Source organism: Aythya marila, assembly GCF_965140915.1.
Source record: "Aythya marila genome assembly, chromosome: 3".
Classification (NCBI taxonomy): Eukaryota; Metazoa; Chordata; class Aves; order Anseriformes; family Anatidae; genus Aythya; species Aythya marila.
In genome coordinates, this window is record NC_139044.1 from 96,743,493 (window position 1) to 96,759,983 (window position 16,491).

Genomic DNA, 16,491 nt, shown 5'->3' on the forward strand with positions numbered 1-16,491 from the left:
AGATCTTTTGCACTATCAGGTGCATAAATGGTGTATAGCCTATAACATTTTACTCTTACAGAAAATGTATTGATTGTGTTTCATGGGTTTGAAGATACTGTAAATACAGTAAGGTAATCTAGAAAGGGCTTAATCATTTTGGTGTCTGTTTATAAGAACATACTGCTTAAATTTAGGTAAATAAAATAAAATATATAAATACAAGCTTTGTTTGTTCTGCAGCTGACAAAGTAATTTACTGACTTCATCTTTCCTCCTAACTGGAGGAAAACCATTGAATACCATTGATGGTCAGATCTTCATTGTTTTGTGCTTTGATGCTTTCAGGTTTTGTCATCACTTCACCTTCACAATTGCATTACATTAGGAATGAAGAGTATTCCATGATTTTACAAAACTGAGTTAATGAAGTCTGTTGTTTGACATTTTGTTTTATCAGTAACAAGAGGGAAATTCATATTGGCTGTGTCTTAGCTCTCTGTAGCAGTTCAGATAACTTTTATCAAGTACTATTTTTACTGATCTGTAAGATAATTAGAGGACTTTACAGTTCCTGATTTTCAAAAGAGTAATATTTATTTTGTGTGTTTCTGTTTTCTGTTGTTGAAATAACTATTCCACTGTTTAATTCAAAAACCAGAAGCATTAAGAAACTGTGGCTTTTTATTATCCTCACTGTGGTTTTGCCACCTATGATAAGCAGCAAAGATGGGAAGCAAACAGAAATGCTTAGAAGAACATTTCTAAATCTCTTTGGACTTACTGAGACTCCCACGTCTTTTGATTCTCAGTATCTGAGATGCAAGCAGTGTATGCATACCATATCTGAGGGGAAGAAGTCACACAGAAGACTGTCACAGAATTTTGATTGGCAAGCCAAGTTGACTAATTACAGGCTGAGGATACTCTGCATATAGCTGGAATGACTCAAGATATATGCTAGGTCAGAAAAATAAATGTCTGTTACAGCTTCTGAGGGATTCACTACAGAATTTAGGACACAGTTAGCAATAGTTGTAAAAATTTTTTTTTGCGGGTTTTAATACGTGGCTATAGTATAACTACTACTTCAGCCTCTTAATGTTTCTGGAACATATTTTTTTCTACATAGCTGTCCCTTTGGGGCTAGAACTTCTTTATTGGAAGCAGGTAAATATTTTATTTATGTAATCATTAATACAGGAATCATATTTCCTATGACTGGAATTCTAACAGCATTTTTAATCTGTTCTGAATTTCAGTGTAGCATAAAGCTGAAGTGAGAATCTCACTCTGTTACACTTGGAGAGAAACATGTTACAGAAAATACAGAAAAAAGTTCTGATGCACTTTTTTACTTCCTCAAGCACATTCATGCATGTACACGATATACTTCAAATGTGTTAAATCTGATGACCTTTATCTATCAAAAGGATGACTATGATTGAGCTTTTGAGACATAGAAATTCTGGAAAGAAAAAGGGATTTGTTGAAAAACTGCTATATTTCTAAATATGGTTTCAGAAGTTGTCCTAAGGGAGTAATACTAGTGGAAGTGAATAGTATCTTTTGGGGGCTCATGGAAAATGATTTTATAACTCTAGACAAAATTAATCCATGTTTTGTAACTCTAATCCTGGCACAATGCATCTGCAGAAATGTTCTTTAAGTAGTCTTAATTGTGAGATTTCCTAATGTTTGAGTGTTTGTGTACTCTGCTATCTGCTAATAAAATTTTTCTATGCAGTAATTATTTCTATGTTGAAGTGTTATAGATATATGTAGTATTTGCAGAGTAAATCACCCTAGTGTTAATGTAACAGGGAAAATACATTTAAATCATAAAATCAATATATTAAATCATAAAAGCAGGATAGTGGATAATCAATTATATTCCTTTTGTGATTTACATTCTTTTCTCACCAATGGAAAATATATTGCACAAAGAAATGCAAAATATCAGTACAAGATATCATGTTGAAATTCAAATATTTGACTATTACCAGGGCTAGAATTAAATCTTTCTCTCAGATTTTCTTTATGTTGGGCTTCATTTCAGGCTCTCACTAGGGTGCTTTTTTTTTTTTTTTTTTTTTTTTTTTTTTCTGTTGTGAAACAATATATCATTTGGTAAAGCTCAATAAGAAAAAAAATCTTTGGGCATGACACTAATAAAAAAGCTTTCTTTTGTGAGGTGTGACATCAGAATTGTGGGTAATATTTAATAGTGATGACTGAATAATGAATTGCGCTGTTAAATCAGGTATAGTTGTTGCATGTATCAGAAGTACAGAGAACAATATAATTCACATTCATATTAAAACTATAAAACAAATTCATTGAGTGGCCTATAAATTATGAGATGATAGATGGATCACCTGACTTACAGTTACTCAACAAATTTATAAATCACTTATAGGATTTATACCACAAGTCACATGCGGAGAGTATCTTCACATTTACCATCATTTTTCTTACTACATTCTTCTCCAGCAAATGCTTTCACCACTGTCTGACTGAAAAATTTATGATAATCGGATTTAGGCAGAAGATTTTCATTCTTATTAAATGAAATACCGGAACTACCCCCCAAAATTTCTGTATCTGTTTATTTACCTTACTTACAATGAGGAGGAAAAGATATGTATCTCTGAATTAACCAGAATTTTAGAAGATCAAAAAGGAGGACTAAGGAGAATCTCCATCCTTTACTGGATGCGGAGGGAAACTTAGTTACAAGAGATGAGGAAAAGGCGGAGGTGCTCAATGCCTACTTTGCCTCAGTCTTTAGTGGCAATACCGGTTGTTCTCTGGATACCCAGTACACTGAGCTGGTGGAAGGGGATGGGGAGCAGGATGTGGCCCTCACTATCCATGAAGAACTGGTTGGTGACCTGCTACGGCACTTGGATGTGCACAAGTCGATGGGGCCGGATGGGATCCACCCAAGGGTACTGAGAGAACTGGCAGAGGAACTGGCCAAGCCACTATCCATCATTTATCAGCAGTCCTGGCGATCGGGGGAGGTCCCAGTTGACTGGCGGCTAGCAAATGTGACGCCCATCTACAAGAAGGGCCGGAGGGCAGACCCAGGAAACTACAGGCCTGTTAGTTTGACCTCAGTACCAGGGAAGCTCATGGAGCAGATCCTCCTGAGAGTCATCACGCGGCACTTGCAGGGCAAGGAGGTGATCAGGCCCAGTCAGTATGGGTTTATGAAAGGCAGATCCTGCTTGACGAACCTGATCTCCTTCTATGACAAAGTGACGCGCTGGGTGGACGAGGGAAAGGCTACCTTGACTTCAGCAAGGCTTTTGACACCGTTTCCCACAGCATTCTCCTCAAGAAACTGGCTGCTCGTGGCTTGGACTGGCGCATGCTTCGTTGGGTTAGAAACTGGCTGGATAGCTGGGCCCAAAGAGTCATGGTAAATGGAATCAAGTCCAGTTGGAGGCCAGTCACTAGTGGCATCCCCCAGGGATCGGTGCTGGGGCCAGTCCTCTTTAATATCTTCATCGATGATCTGGACGAGGGCATCGAGTGCACCCTCAGTAAGTTTGCAGATGATACCAAGCTATGCGCGTGTGTCGATCTGCTCGAGGGTAGGAAGGCTCTGCAGGAGGATCTGGAAAGGCTGCACCGATGGGCTGATGTCAACTGCATGAAGTTCAACAAGGCCAAGTGCCGGGTCCTGCACCTGGGGCGCAATAACCCCAAGCAGAGCTACAGGCTGGGAGAGAAATGGTTGGAGAGCTGCCAGGCAGAGAAGGACCTGGGAGTGATGGTGGATAGTCGGCTGAATATGAGCCAGCAGTGTGCTCAGGTGGCCAAGAAGGCCAACGGCATCCTGGCTTGTATCAGGAACAGTGTGACCAGCAGGGCTAGGGAGGTGATCGCCCCCCTGTACTCAGCTCTGGTGAGGCCGCACCTCGAGTACTGTGTTCAGTTTTGGGCCCCTCGCTACAAGAAGGACATCGAGGTGCTTGAGCGGGTGCAGAGAAGGGCAACGAAGCTGGTGAGGGGCCTGGAGAACAAGTCCTACGAGGAGCGGCTGAGGGAGCTGGGCTTGTTCAGCCTGGAGAAGAGGAGGCTCAGGGGCAACCTTATTGCTCTCTATAGGTACCTCAAGGGAGGCTGTAGTGAAGTGGGGGTTGGTTTGTTCTCCCACGTGCCTGGTGACAGGACGAGGGGGAATGGGCTTAAGTTGAGCCAGGGGAGTTTTAGGTTAGATGTTAGGAAGAACTTCTTTACTGAAAGGGTTGTTAGACACTGGAACAGGCTGCCCAGGGAAGTGGTGGAGTCACCATCCCTGGAAGTCTTTAAAAGACGTTTAGATGTAGAGCTTAGGGATATGGTTTAGTGGGGACTGTTAGCGTTAGGTCAGAGATTGGACTTGATGATCTTGAGGTCTCTTCCAACCTAGAAATTCTGTGATTCTGTGAAGATAGGCTTTATTTTTCCACTACCATTCCAAAGGATTTTAGGGATGTTGTGCAAATTAGAGGGATAGATATTGATGTTATTTCAGCATTTTTTCTTTTGCCTGAGTTTTTTCCTGTGTTTCCTTCTCATGTAGATCAGTGAGATAAGTGCTATAGCCTCCTTTAAGAGCACAACAAGGTCGTGCAGGTAGTGTCGTAGTACTGTAGTACTGCATATTACACTGTATTGTGTGAAGGTAGTGTTGTAGTGCACAAGAAAGTCTCCCCTGAGCCTCCTTTTCTCCAGACTAAACAACTCCAGTTCCCTCAGCCGCTCTTCACAGGACTTGTGTTCCAGGCCCTTCACCAGCTTCGTAGCCCTTCTCTGGACATGCTCCAGCACCTGGATGTCCTTCTGGTACTGAGGGGCTCAAAACTGAACACAGTACTTGAGGTGTGGCCTCACCAGTGCCACATACAAAAGGACAATCACTTCCCTAGTCCTGCTGGCCATGCTATTTCTGATAAGAGCCAGGATGCTGTTGGCCTTGCTGGCTACCTGAGCACAGTGCTGTCTCTTTAAGAGTTGGAAAAGTCTGAGACCACACTCATGTCTAAAATGTTCCTTGTAGGTACTTTATTGCAACAAATTAACCAACACAAAATGGTATTTTTCATGCACATTCATCTCAAAATATTGTACAATCAAAGTTAAAAAGTTTCAGTACTTATTGTCATTGTTCCAAAATACTGTCTTTTTAACTATTGGACAAAGTTGTAGTGCACCTTTTCAAATAAATCTCTGAGATCCTGTAACCGTTCAGAACAGTATTTTATTGGTTTTGTTTGTTTGTTTGTTTGTTTTTGCTTCTTTTTTTTTATATAGTTTGCTAAGTAGATTTTTATATAATTTTATATATTAGTCTTAATAAATTCCATAATCTTAATATTTTTAGTATTCTATTTTGTAGAAAGATGTTGGTAATAATTCCTATTGATGCTAATGATATTAGCTGTAGTGGTGCTATATGAATAATGAGATCAGGGGTAATAATACCATCAAAAATTAATGAGCCACTACTAGGATTTAGCAGAAGATTTTAATGAACCATAATTAAAGTAGAATAAAGTTGATTAGTTGTTTTTTATTATTATTATTTTATTTCTTTGCCAGTAGCAATTAATTCTGATTGTTAAGTTTTCATTTTTTCTTGATTTTTTTTCGTTGTTGTTACTTGAAAGAAGGAGTGTCTGATTTCTTAGATGATTTCCGAATATTTCTGGTAATTCTGTTTCTCTCCACATCTTTGTACTCTTACAAACACTGCATTCTGGATTCACTGAATGAATCATGGAAATGGAGGAAGCTGCCTCAAAATAAAATTTGTCTTTGTTCTGTAGCTTGACTTTAATCAGCAATGACTGAGAAAAACTATGATCATAGCTCTGTTTCAGCGAAGCAATTAAGTAGAAGCTTCACTTTAAGTAGGCATAGCCCTACTACTTCACTTTAAGTAGGTACTTTAAGTAAGCACAACAGAATTATGTTTTCCCTTACCTTGCTGAAATGGCTAGTTTAAGAATCTAATTGATAATAGCAAGTATATGTTCCCAGAATGAACATATTCATATTGTCATGATTCACTTTGAAAAAATAACAAAATACTTCATGCATATGTTCTTCATCTTACTGTATATATAGAGCTTAGACTTAAAGGCATATAAAGCACGCTGGAATTATTGCTCTTGTTTTAACTTCCTTATCTTCTGACAAGAGTATTTTGTAACTAAATGGAATGCTCAGAGAAATCAGGGCATTCATTTTTTCAATAATAAGTCCTTAACATTTATACCCCCCCCCCCTTTTTTTTTTCTTCCTGTGAGACTATTTATCATTTAAACATTCTATAGCAATATATCTCTGATATGCAAGCACATACTTTTATCTTTGTATCTCAGTGAATGTCATTAGTGAAAGTTCTCTCTGAATGTTCATTGCACTATGTTGTATTAATTAAATATGTATAATATTTTGAGGTATTTGGAAACATAAAAACCAACGTTAAATATGGTGAGTCATTAGTATAATTTTTGTTTGGAGATACATCTAGAAGGAACATTTTCCTTATATTTTTTGCTTTTCTCTGGCTTTATAATCTTCCATTAATTCTTTATTTACTTTTTTTTTTTTTTTTTTTTTTTTGGTTGGGTGATATTCTGAATAGTTTAATGTGTACAAAATAGTTCAATGGCTTGTGAAAATGTTAATTTTCATAAAATTGTAATGAATGACTGTATTATACGTTATTAGAATACTTACTATACTGTTTGTGTGGAATCATTTGAACAATTGTTGTGATTATGTGCTGATTTATTGTTGAAGCCATTGCACTATCTAATCAGTGGAGGTAATGAACAAACTGCAATATCGCCAGTCAAATAAATATAAGCCAGCATAGTAATACACATGCTTAACCTCAATTTCAAAAGTTTGGGTTGCTACAGAGTGTTCACAGTGCTGCAAAAACTTCATTTTTGTTGTGCTGCAGTTACATTCATTCATTCATTCATGCAGTTACATTCAGTCTTAGTGTATGACACATAGATTGGTATGAATACTATCAGAAAAAAAAGTCTCAAGTTGTTATGGTGTTATAATTGTACACTTCAATATTAATAAATATAAACTTCCAAGTTTGGAAATTGCACTATGAACTATTCAATAGATTTGAACACTTTTTATAAAAATAGTTTAATTTCAGTCATCGTGGACATTTTCTTTTCATAAATCATTTGACCATTTCTTACTTGGAATGGATTGAATTGTTTCATATATCAAAACAGAAAAATACACTTGAAAATTTCTGGGGAAAATTTTAATCTTGAGAATAGTAGTGTAGTAATAGTTTAGTAATAGTAATAATAGTTAGTATAGTAACAGTAATTCAATCTATTCCAGATTTTGATCTTTCCAATGCTTGTTACTGAAACTAATTCCTTCATTCCTTTGTTAAGAGCTGAATTGTTCAAATGAATGATTTATTCCTGTAATTATTTATTATTGATATGTATTAACCATTCTGGTCCTGAATTTTGGCATTTGTGTTAACCTATTATGGAATCCAGTACAGAATTTAAATTAATGGTTAATTCTTGTGTTGAGAGCTAAGCACTTATTTTCTCTTCCAGCTTATGAGTTACAGAACTGCCCTGATCCTCCTCCTTTTTTTAATGGATATATAGTCAACTCGGATTACAGCGTGGGTCAGTCAGTATCATTTGAATGTTATCCTGGATATGTTTTGAGGGGTCAGTCTGTTCTCACATGCCAACATGGAATAAACAGGAATTGGAACTACCATTTCCCTAGATGTGAAGGTAATTTTCAGTGTGCTTCAAAACTCACACTACTTTATGATTTTTTTTTACTTTTTTAATGCAGCCTTTAGTGAAGAATTGCACCTTTATCTTAACCTGTAATGTAAGCAGCCAAAGCCTGAGTGTAATATTATGAATCATGTTCCTCATAATGATTTATTAGTATCTTTCAAAGTCTTATTGAGTAAAAATGATCTTAAGTCCATGTGATTTTTTTTTTTTTTTTTAATTCTAGTCTATTTGTGGTGTTTTTTGCTTTTGCTTTTTTGTATGTGTATGTGTTTTCTTTTGGGTGGGGACAATGAACAGAGTAGCCTATAATTTTTTTCCATTGTGAAGCTTTTACTTGGACTTTCATCTAAAACATGTAAGTGAAGAAACATTTTCTGACATTTCCATTAGAGGCTTTGGTAAAGTTTTTTTATAAGGTGCTACAAAGAAATGAGGTGGTCGTTATGTAGAACTAAAGTGTTGTCATGGCTAATCAGCTATGAAGAGTTAAAACAGATTGAAATAAATGATTGATTTCCGTGATAACAAGAGGTAATGGTGCTAAAGGTTTTCACTGTCAATCTAAGTATATTGCACATGAGTTTTGTGTATGCACTTGGAAAGGGACACTTGTATTATTTTCTTATTTTGTTGCTTAAGTTCAGTGTTACAAGAATTCATAAAATTTATGAATTTATGTTTTAGTTCCGTAATAGTTTATGCAAATTTACATAAATTGATCAGAAATCTAGTAGGGTAAATATAGAGATGAGGTTGAAAGTATTGTTTATTTCTTGTACTGCAAAGGGTTTACGGGGAAGAAATACAGACTAAAATGAGTTCTCTGGATGAAGTTTTCACAGATATTAATCTTTGTCATAATCTTTGAGATTTGTATTAAAGCATAAAGATCATTTAAATCCCCAATGTATGCATTTCAAAAATATCACTTGTATTATTGTTATTACTGGAGTTATTATACTGAATTATTAACCCAAGTTTCATTTTAATTTAAACTATGTTTTAAATAGACATAGAGGTCTAACAGGCTCCAAGAGTAAGTCATAAATGTGATCTACTGGCCAAAGCGAGAACTGATTATTACAGAAACCTCAAAGTGAAAAAAAAAAAAAATATTGAAGGTAAACCTGTCAAAAAAGAAGAGCGTTAATATTAGTTATAGTGTAAAGACCCTCTAGCAGTCATGCAGTTCTGAAAAAGTAATTCTTAAATTGAATAAAACAAGTTCCTTTTCCTTAAAAATATGTGTTAAGTTTTAGTTATACCATTTCCATTTTGTTTGTTGAAACAAAAGAAATTCTGTAAAAATGTGAAAATGTTGTATATAAACTTAGATTTTTAACTGATTCAAATACAGAAAAATTCTTTAAAACAACCTTGGCTATCTTTGGCGTAACATAAATCTATTAGATAATTCCAAGTTCTAATGAAAGATACATTCCTGGTAATATTGCCCCTCTGAGGAAGCACTATGGGGACATGACATGCACGTGTCTTTTGTTTCGCTTCTTCAGCTCCTCATGAGACATTATTTAACTTATTTTCAAGTCTGATTGGGAAAATTGTCTTTTTTTTTTTTTTCATAGTCACTGATTCAAGCTTTTGTGAAATAGATGTGTGTTTAAGACACAGTCATTTGAGGCAGTTCTGGAAAAGAAGCTTGAGTAATTGTTAGCTAGGTAGTGGGATCCAGAGAAGTTAATAGCTGGGCAGTTCACATTTACCAACTGCTATGTCACGTACCATTTATTTAACACCTGATCACGACTGGAAGAAATCAACTGAGAATGCAAAGTAAGTTATAGTTCAGAAGAACTAAGAGCTTTAAAAATGTTAATAGTTTTGTTTTCCCTGTATGGATACATCCAGTTTTGGGGTTTTATCTTACTGGACATTTGTTCAGGGTAATCATGGAGTTACAGGATCACAGATATGTAGGGGTTGGAAGTGACCTCGAGAGATCATCAGGTTCAAGATTGCCAAAACACAAAAATATATGCAATGTAATATTCACAATGTTATATCAGTAGATAGTGGGTTTGACATGAATAACAAAAAAAATAGAACGATACATTTTAAGTCAAAATGCTAGTTTACAAGGAGGACACAGGACTAGAGATTCACTCTCTTTGAATTATCTCTCTGATCTGGGAAAACGCTCTCCCATAATTTAAAGGAAAAAAGCCCCAAGTCTCAGTATGGAAAGGAATAATTGCTGGCTCTACCTAAATAGAGAAGAATTTCTTCCCAGAGTGTGTTTATGAATTAGATTAGCTTCCTAAATAACCCAAAGAAAAGATGCATTCTGCCTGTGGGAAATAGTGAAAGACATTCGGCTTTTCTACTTAAAAATATTCTGGAAGATGAACCAGTGTTTCATGCCTGTCTCTTTTGATAAGCCCCTAAGGATCCAATAAAATCATATGGGGCAGCATAACATCACTATGAGAAGCTGCATTAGAGAGCAATAAATTTTTAGGTAAAGATAAATGAAGTGAACAGCTCTCAGTGTTTTGTCCTGGAAAAGACAATGGAAGGAAATCTCAGGACAGAACATTTGGCAAAGCCAAAGCAAACCAAAAGCAAACCAGAAGCAAACCAAACCCACCTTTCCGCCATCCACCTTCTTCTACCTCCTCCCTCCAAGTGGCGCAGGGGAACAGGGAATGGGGGCTGCGGTCAGTCCCTGAAGCTTCGTCTCCACCGCACCTTCATGGTCACTCCCTGCCCCTGCTCCACACGGGGTCCCTCCCACGGGATGCCATCCTTCCCAAACTGATCCTGCGGGGGCTGCCCATAGGCAGCAGCTCTTCAAGGGCTGCTCGCACATGGCTCCATACCACGGGGTCCATTCCCCAGGAGCAAAGTGCTCCAGCACGGATCCCTCATGGGTGGGTGGAAGCTCTCCCCAGACCCCCCACTCCTGCCTGGGCTCCTCTCCATGGGCTGCAGCTCCAGCCCGGGGCCTGCTCCTGCGGGGGCTCTCCATGGGTGCAGCCTCCTCCAGGGCACATCCACGTGCTCCACTGTGGAGATCTGCTCCATGGGGGACCCATGGGCTGCAGGGGGACAGCCTGCTCCACCAGGAGCCTCTCCACAGACCTCAGGGGAACTTCTGCTCCAGCTCTTGGCACACCTTCTGCCCTCCTGCACTAACCCTGGGGTCTGCAGGGCTGCTTCTTTCTCATTTCTCACTCTTCTCTCCCAGCTGCTGTTGTGCATCAGCTTTTTCCATTTCCTCAATCGGCTCTCCCAGAGACCCACCCAGCCTCTGTCCCTGACACACTCTGGCCAGAAGAGGGTCCTTTTGGAGCCGGCTGGAGCTGGCTCTGCTTTGACATGTGGCAGCTGCTGGGCTCTGCTCAGCCACCCCTGGGGCTCCCCTTTTACCAAAAGCCTGCTGCATAACCCAGTAAAGTATGAGAGCATACAAGAGAATGTGTGACTTATGTACGATCAGTGGGTACATTTACCGTTAAGTGCTTGCCAAGATGTGGCTTCTGTTCCCACATTTTACTTTTTTTTTTTTTTTTTTTTTTTTCCTGTAGTTTAATCTGTACATCAGAACCACTGGAAGAAAGTTTAGATATTTTTCAAAAAACAGAAATTTCAAATGAAGTACACTAATAATTTAAAACCTATTACAGACCCCACTTTATCAAGAATAAGTAAAAACAAAACCAATAAATAAATAAATAAATAAAATATCTACATAAGCAATGAAAATTCTTTGGGCTAATGCTTTCCTTACAGATATGTAATGAGATAATGCATCACATCCTTGTCAGAGAGGTTGGTTATAACTCATAATGAGATATATATATCCATATATATATGGATATATATGTGTGTGTGTATATGTATTTCTGACAATGGTAAAAACTTTTATGTCTGACATATTTAAATTAAAGATGGGAACCATCCTGTATCTTGTAACTAAATGTGTCTGTAACATTCATTTTAAGTTGTGTGTTAGAAGATCCTCTGAGATGTTCTTTTAAAGGCTATAGTGCTAGTTGACTACTACAGCTAACTTCTGAATTTCTTCTAGAGGATTCCTTCAGGATAGCATACTGACTTGCATAGCCCTGTTATGTGCTTTTGTTCCCAAGGCTTCTGACTTTAGATGCCTCCTGAATTAGATAGTAAATGAATGGGAGGATTGAAGATTTCAGTTTTGCACTTAAGTGCTTTGCAATTCCTATTTTAGGTACATAAGTTCTTACATTGAATATGATCTGTAGCTCCAATTGACTTTCTAATTAAAAAAAATATAGTACTTTACAAATTATTTTTCCATGTATTACATGAATTAATAAGTAATTAATTTTGAAATAAGATGAGTAAAGGATGAGTAAGGACTACCCAAAGAATATATTTTATTCAAAGGAGATTGATTTAGGGATTCAACTTTATCAGTGTTTTGAAAAAAAATAAAATACACGTTTATCCATAATAAAATCGCACTGAAAGCAAATATGAAATATTCTTCCTCAACATAAACTGGTGAAGTTACCTTTTAAAGAGTGTTATAGAAGTGTAAAGGATGAGGATTGATAGAATATTACTAACATATATTCCTTACACAGTACACTGCTAGGGTGAAAGAACAGCTAGAGTTACAAGTAGAATATCAAGTGTAGCATAGGGACAAGTTTGTCTATTAATAATGATTCCACTTTCAAAAAAATAAAATCTAAACATTGTATGGAAGATAAGAAATAATTACTTGATAAATTAACTTTTATGTGACCTTTGTGTAAGATATGATGACTTACTCTCCTAAATAATTATAATGGTGTATTTGGTTCTAAATCTTGTAGCCTGCTGATACAGATTTTTACAGCTCATAATAATATCTTGTGCCTACCAGCTACAATGTGCCTTATTATCCTGCATAAGAATAAAGTAAGAAAATACTTTAAAGGACCTAAAAAGATAAGGGAATATATTTTCTCTTTTCCCTTTATGTTTGATCAATACTCTTTGAACTCCTAGAATAAAAAGACATTTTAGGTACATAATAATCCATATTCTCCCAATATCCTTTCAGTTTATTAATAAAATGCATTTTAGCAAATGTTAATTTCTGAAATGTAATTTGAAATGTTATCAGTGGGAAAAAATTGTTTTGCATATGTTCTGAGATTTCTAGACCATTTGTAATCTCTGTTCTGTTTGAACATTGTTTTCACACTTACTGTATTTTATATTGGTTCACTGAATATGGTTCTTTTAGCATAATGGATATTTCTAGCTATATTTCATTTATTTTATTTCTATTATTTATTATTAAACTGATGGTTTAATAATAAATTAAATTACCAGTAGATAATCCTACTGCTATTTTAATCTATGCTAGATGCTATTCTAATGAGAAAAACAATGAATGTTTAACTTAGTTTTGGTCTTTTGCAGCATGTATTTTGTGATCCTTTTTGTAGTAGTAAGACAGAAATTAGGAGAAAAAATTCTATAAATTAAAGCTAAACTGAGAGAATAGTTAAGAAAGGTTTCTGTTACATCTTCTCACGTCTGTGAGACATAATCTGCTAGCCTCCCCTCTTAGTAAGGATTGAAATCAGTATCACAAGTTACTTTCATTACCCTGGTCTGCAGAAAAACTCTGTATCTTCTTTATTCTTATGTTTTGAAATTCAAAGCTTTCTTCTATATCTAATAAGCTGCTTCACCTTTTTCCTAATCAAATAAACTGTGTTTGGGAAATCCCAAACACGTGCTTTTGGAACATCTGGGGAAGTGCATTTCTTTTCTTGAATCAAAGGAACAGAAGAAGCTAAACAGCTTTGTGAACTAGCGTTATGGCACTTCAGTAGGACTCATCTTTAGATGGGCCTGTGAAATGTCCAGGCACTGCCAAGCAGAATCTTTAACACTAAGTGGCAGAGTGCTTTAGAAACCTACAATCCTAATTCCAAAGTTCAACAGTTTTTGTTTTATATAGATCATACATTCCCCCCAGCCCCTTCTTTTTTAAAAAAATCTTTGGTTAAGCTTTTTGAGTTAGTTTCTGTTGCCTGATCTTGATTTCTTCGACAGCAGTTTTGTGGTGATGTATCTGCAATGACCTTTTGTCACTTTTTTCTCAGTAATTAAGCTTTGAATAGAATTTATTACCTAAAGAAAGAATATTAAAAAAAAAAATCCTTATTAATAGTTTAAATATTTAATTTAATAACTTTAAAATATGAATTACAGATGAATAGATGAATAACAATGTTGTGATAGAATGCGGAACTATATATATTACAAAACCAAGAGATTTTTTTCAATTGCAAAAAAATAACGTTCAATTAGCTTAGCAGCAATCTGTATATAATAGATATTGAATGCAAACCAAAATAACACTTCCATTTTTTTTTCTATGTATACTGAGTGGCATCTACATTAATAGGGAACATAAGACTTAGTAAAAGGTGCAAGAAGTATTTTCAAGTATATCAGATGCGATTACCACATGACACATCATCGATACATGTTTGTGAAACTACATCAGTTTATCAACTTAACATTTATTTATTTATTTTGTATAGTTTTATGAAAGTTTCAGAAAACAATATGACATTATGCACCTGTCTCATCTTCAATGATACAGTTTTCTGATTAAAAAACAACATTCATTAAACTGTGGGCAAGATTTGAATACAATTCTTCTAATTAAATGTGGTTAAAGAGTTCCAGTAATAAAATGGTACATTTCATAATACTAGTTTCAATTATTAATTAGAGGTCTTAAAACACAGAACACAAATAAGCCTTCTATATCTAGGACTTCTTAAAAATACCCAACAAATTTGTTGGATTATCTTGCACAGAAATTAAATTTTATGGAAAAAAAATATCTCTTTATTCAGCTGTATTTCTTTCACCCTAAAAGATGGAATGTCAGAATAAATGTTTTCACTCTTCATGTGAGAATATTACTAGTTTTCATCTAGTCTGGTGGTGATTAAAAATGTTCATTTGATATTGGAGATCATGTGTTTGTGGCTATTTTGTTTTGTTTTTTAAACATAACACAAAATGAAGATGTCTTTGGAGTCTTAAAAGGACTTCAGTATTATATATAATCTTCCTGAGTAGGGATATAAATGCAGCAACAAATGGCATAGCAGCCTTATATCTTTTTTATTTCTTACTACCTAGAGAAAAACACTTCCTAAAAGATATTGAAGACACATAAGACATATATTGAGTAGTTTGGACTTTTATAGTACAAATTAGCATTTTCTATATGTTTTTTTTTTTTTTTTAGATAAAGATAATGCCATGAAGATTCAGTCATTCTTTCTCTTTGATCCCCCCATCCAGAAAGGTTCAACTCAGTAGTTCTATCTTCACTTCAAAACTGTTTTCTGTTACTGACATGTCTGTATTTCAGAATGTATGTCTGTCCTGGTTTCTTTGCACCTCAATCCTACTTGTCAAACTCACCCACAGGCACCCACATTGCACAGCTCTTCACAGCTGAGGCCTGAATGCATGCATCTCCACTATGTCTGCAGTTGTGTACATTTATAGCTATGATTTCTGACTAAACTGCAGATTTCTTAGAGTTTTGTCTGAGAAAGCAATGTTTTCTCAGGCTCAGCACATTTCTTGCTTTGTAGAACATTCATTTCTATACATTAAAGACGAGTCTAGCACTGCCAAAATAATTATTTTTGCATAAAAATGTTTTTGCAGTAAAGAAAACAAGAGGTTATTAGGTCTCTGATCCCTGGATTTTGGCAGTGGGTCTGAGAGGGAAATCAATGGAAGAATGAAATCACCTTTCTAGCTAGGGCCAGTCTTAGAAGTTCAAATCAAAACTTTTCTACAGAAGATTCCACATACTTGAGAAAGCAAAGTAAGGGGATGTGGTAGTGATTCAAAAAGGGAAGTTGAAACTGCTTTAGAGGAAAAGGTTGGGCTGTCTGTGCAGTTGCCCCATGGAAATCCGATAATATGTCACTCATAAATGATTCATAAGAAAGGTTTTGAAGTGTCTGTGAGTGAGATGTGGACAACAGGTCTGTGATTCCAGAATGCTAAAGACACCTGGTATTTCTCTTTTTGTTTTCTTCAAGTAACAAAATCATCATGGCAGCATTTCTGCTATTATTATATTTAGGTGTTCTTGCTTTTCCACTGGTGCCAAATTTAGGTGTTCTTGCTTTTCCACTGGTGCCAAATTGGGAGCTGTCTTGGGCAGAGTGACCACGCAATGGTGGAGTTCACTATTCTTGGCGAGGCCAGGAAGGGGACCAGTAAAACCGCTGTATTGGACTTTCGAAGGGCTGACTTTGACCTGCTCAGGACACTAGTTGGTGGAGTCCCTTGGGAGGTGGTTCTGAAGGGCAGAGGGGTCCAGGAAGGCTGGGCGCTCTTCAAGAGGGAAGTCTTAATGGCGCAGGAACGGTCTGTCCCCACGTGCCCAAAGACGAGCTGGCGGGGAAGAAGACCGGCCTGGCTTAACAGAGAATTGTGGCTTGATCTTAGGAGGAAAAAGAGGGTTTATAAGCTTTGGAAAAGTGGGCAGGCCACTAAGGAGGACTTTAAAGAAGTAGCGAGGCTGTGCAGGGACAAAATTAGGAAGGCCAAAGCTCATCTGGAGCTCAATCTGGCTACTGCCGTTAAAGATAACAAAAAACGTTTCTATAAATACATCAACACTGTTATAAATGGCTCAGGATTCAAA

The 16,491-nt window shown here is 36.4% G+C and overlaps 1 protein-coding gene across 1 annotated transcript in view; it reads left to right on the forward strand.

Moving 5' to 3' along the window:
• CSMD1 (CUB and Sushi multiple domains 1) overlaps positions 1-16,491 on the forward strand; it is a 1,184,580-nt gene that overhangs the window by 1,039,794 nt on the left and 128,295 nt on the right. Inside the window, exon 42 of the mRNA XM_082756691.1 lies at positions 7,590-7,778. Coding sequence (XP_082612817.1) covers positions 7,590-7,778 — 189 coding nt within the window. The remainder of the gene's footprint in view (positions 1-7,589; positions 7,779-16,491) is intronic.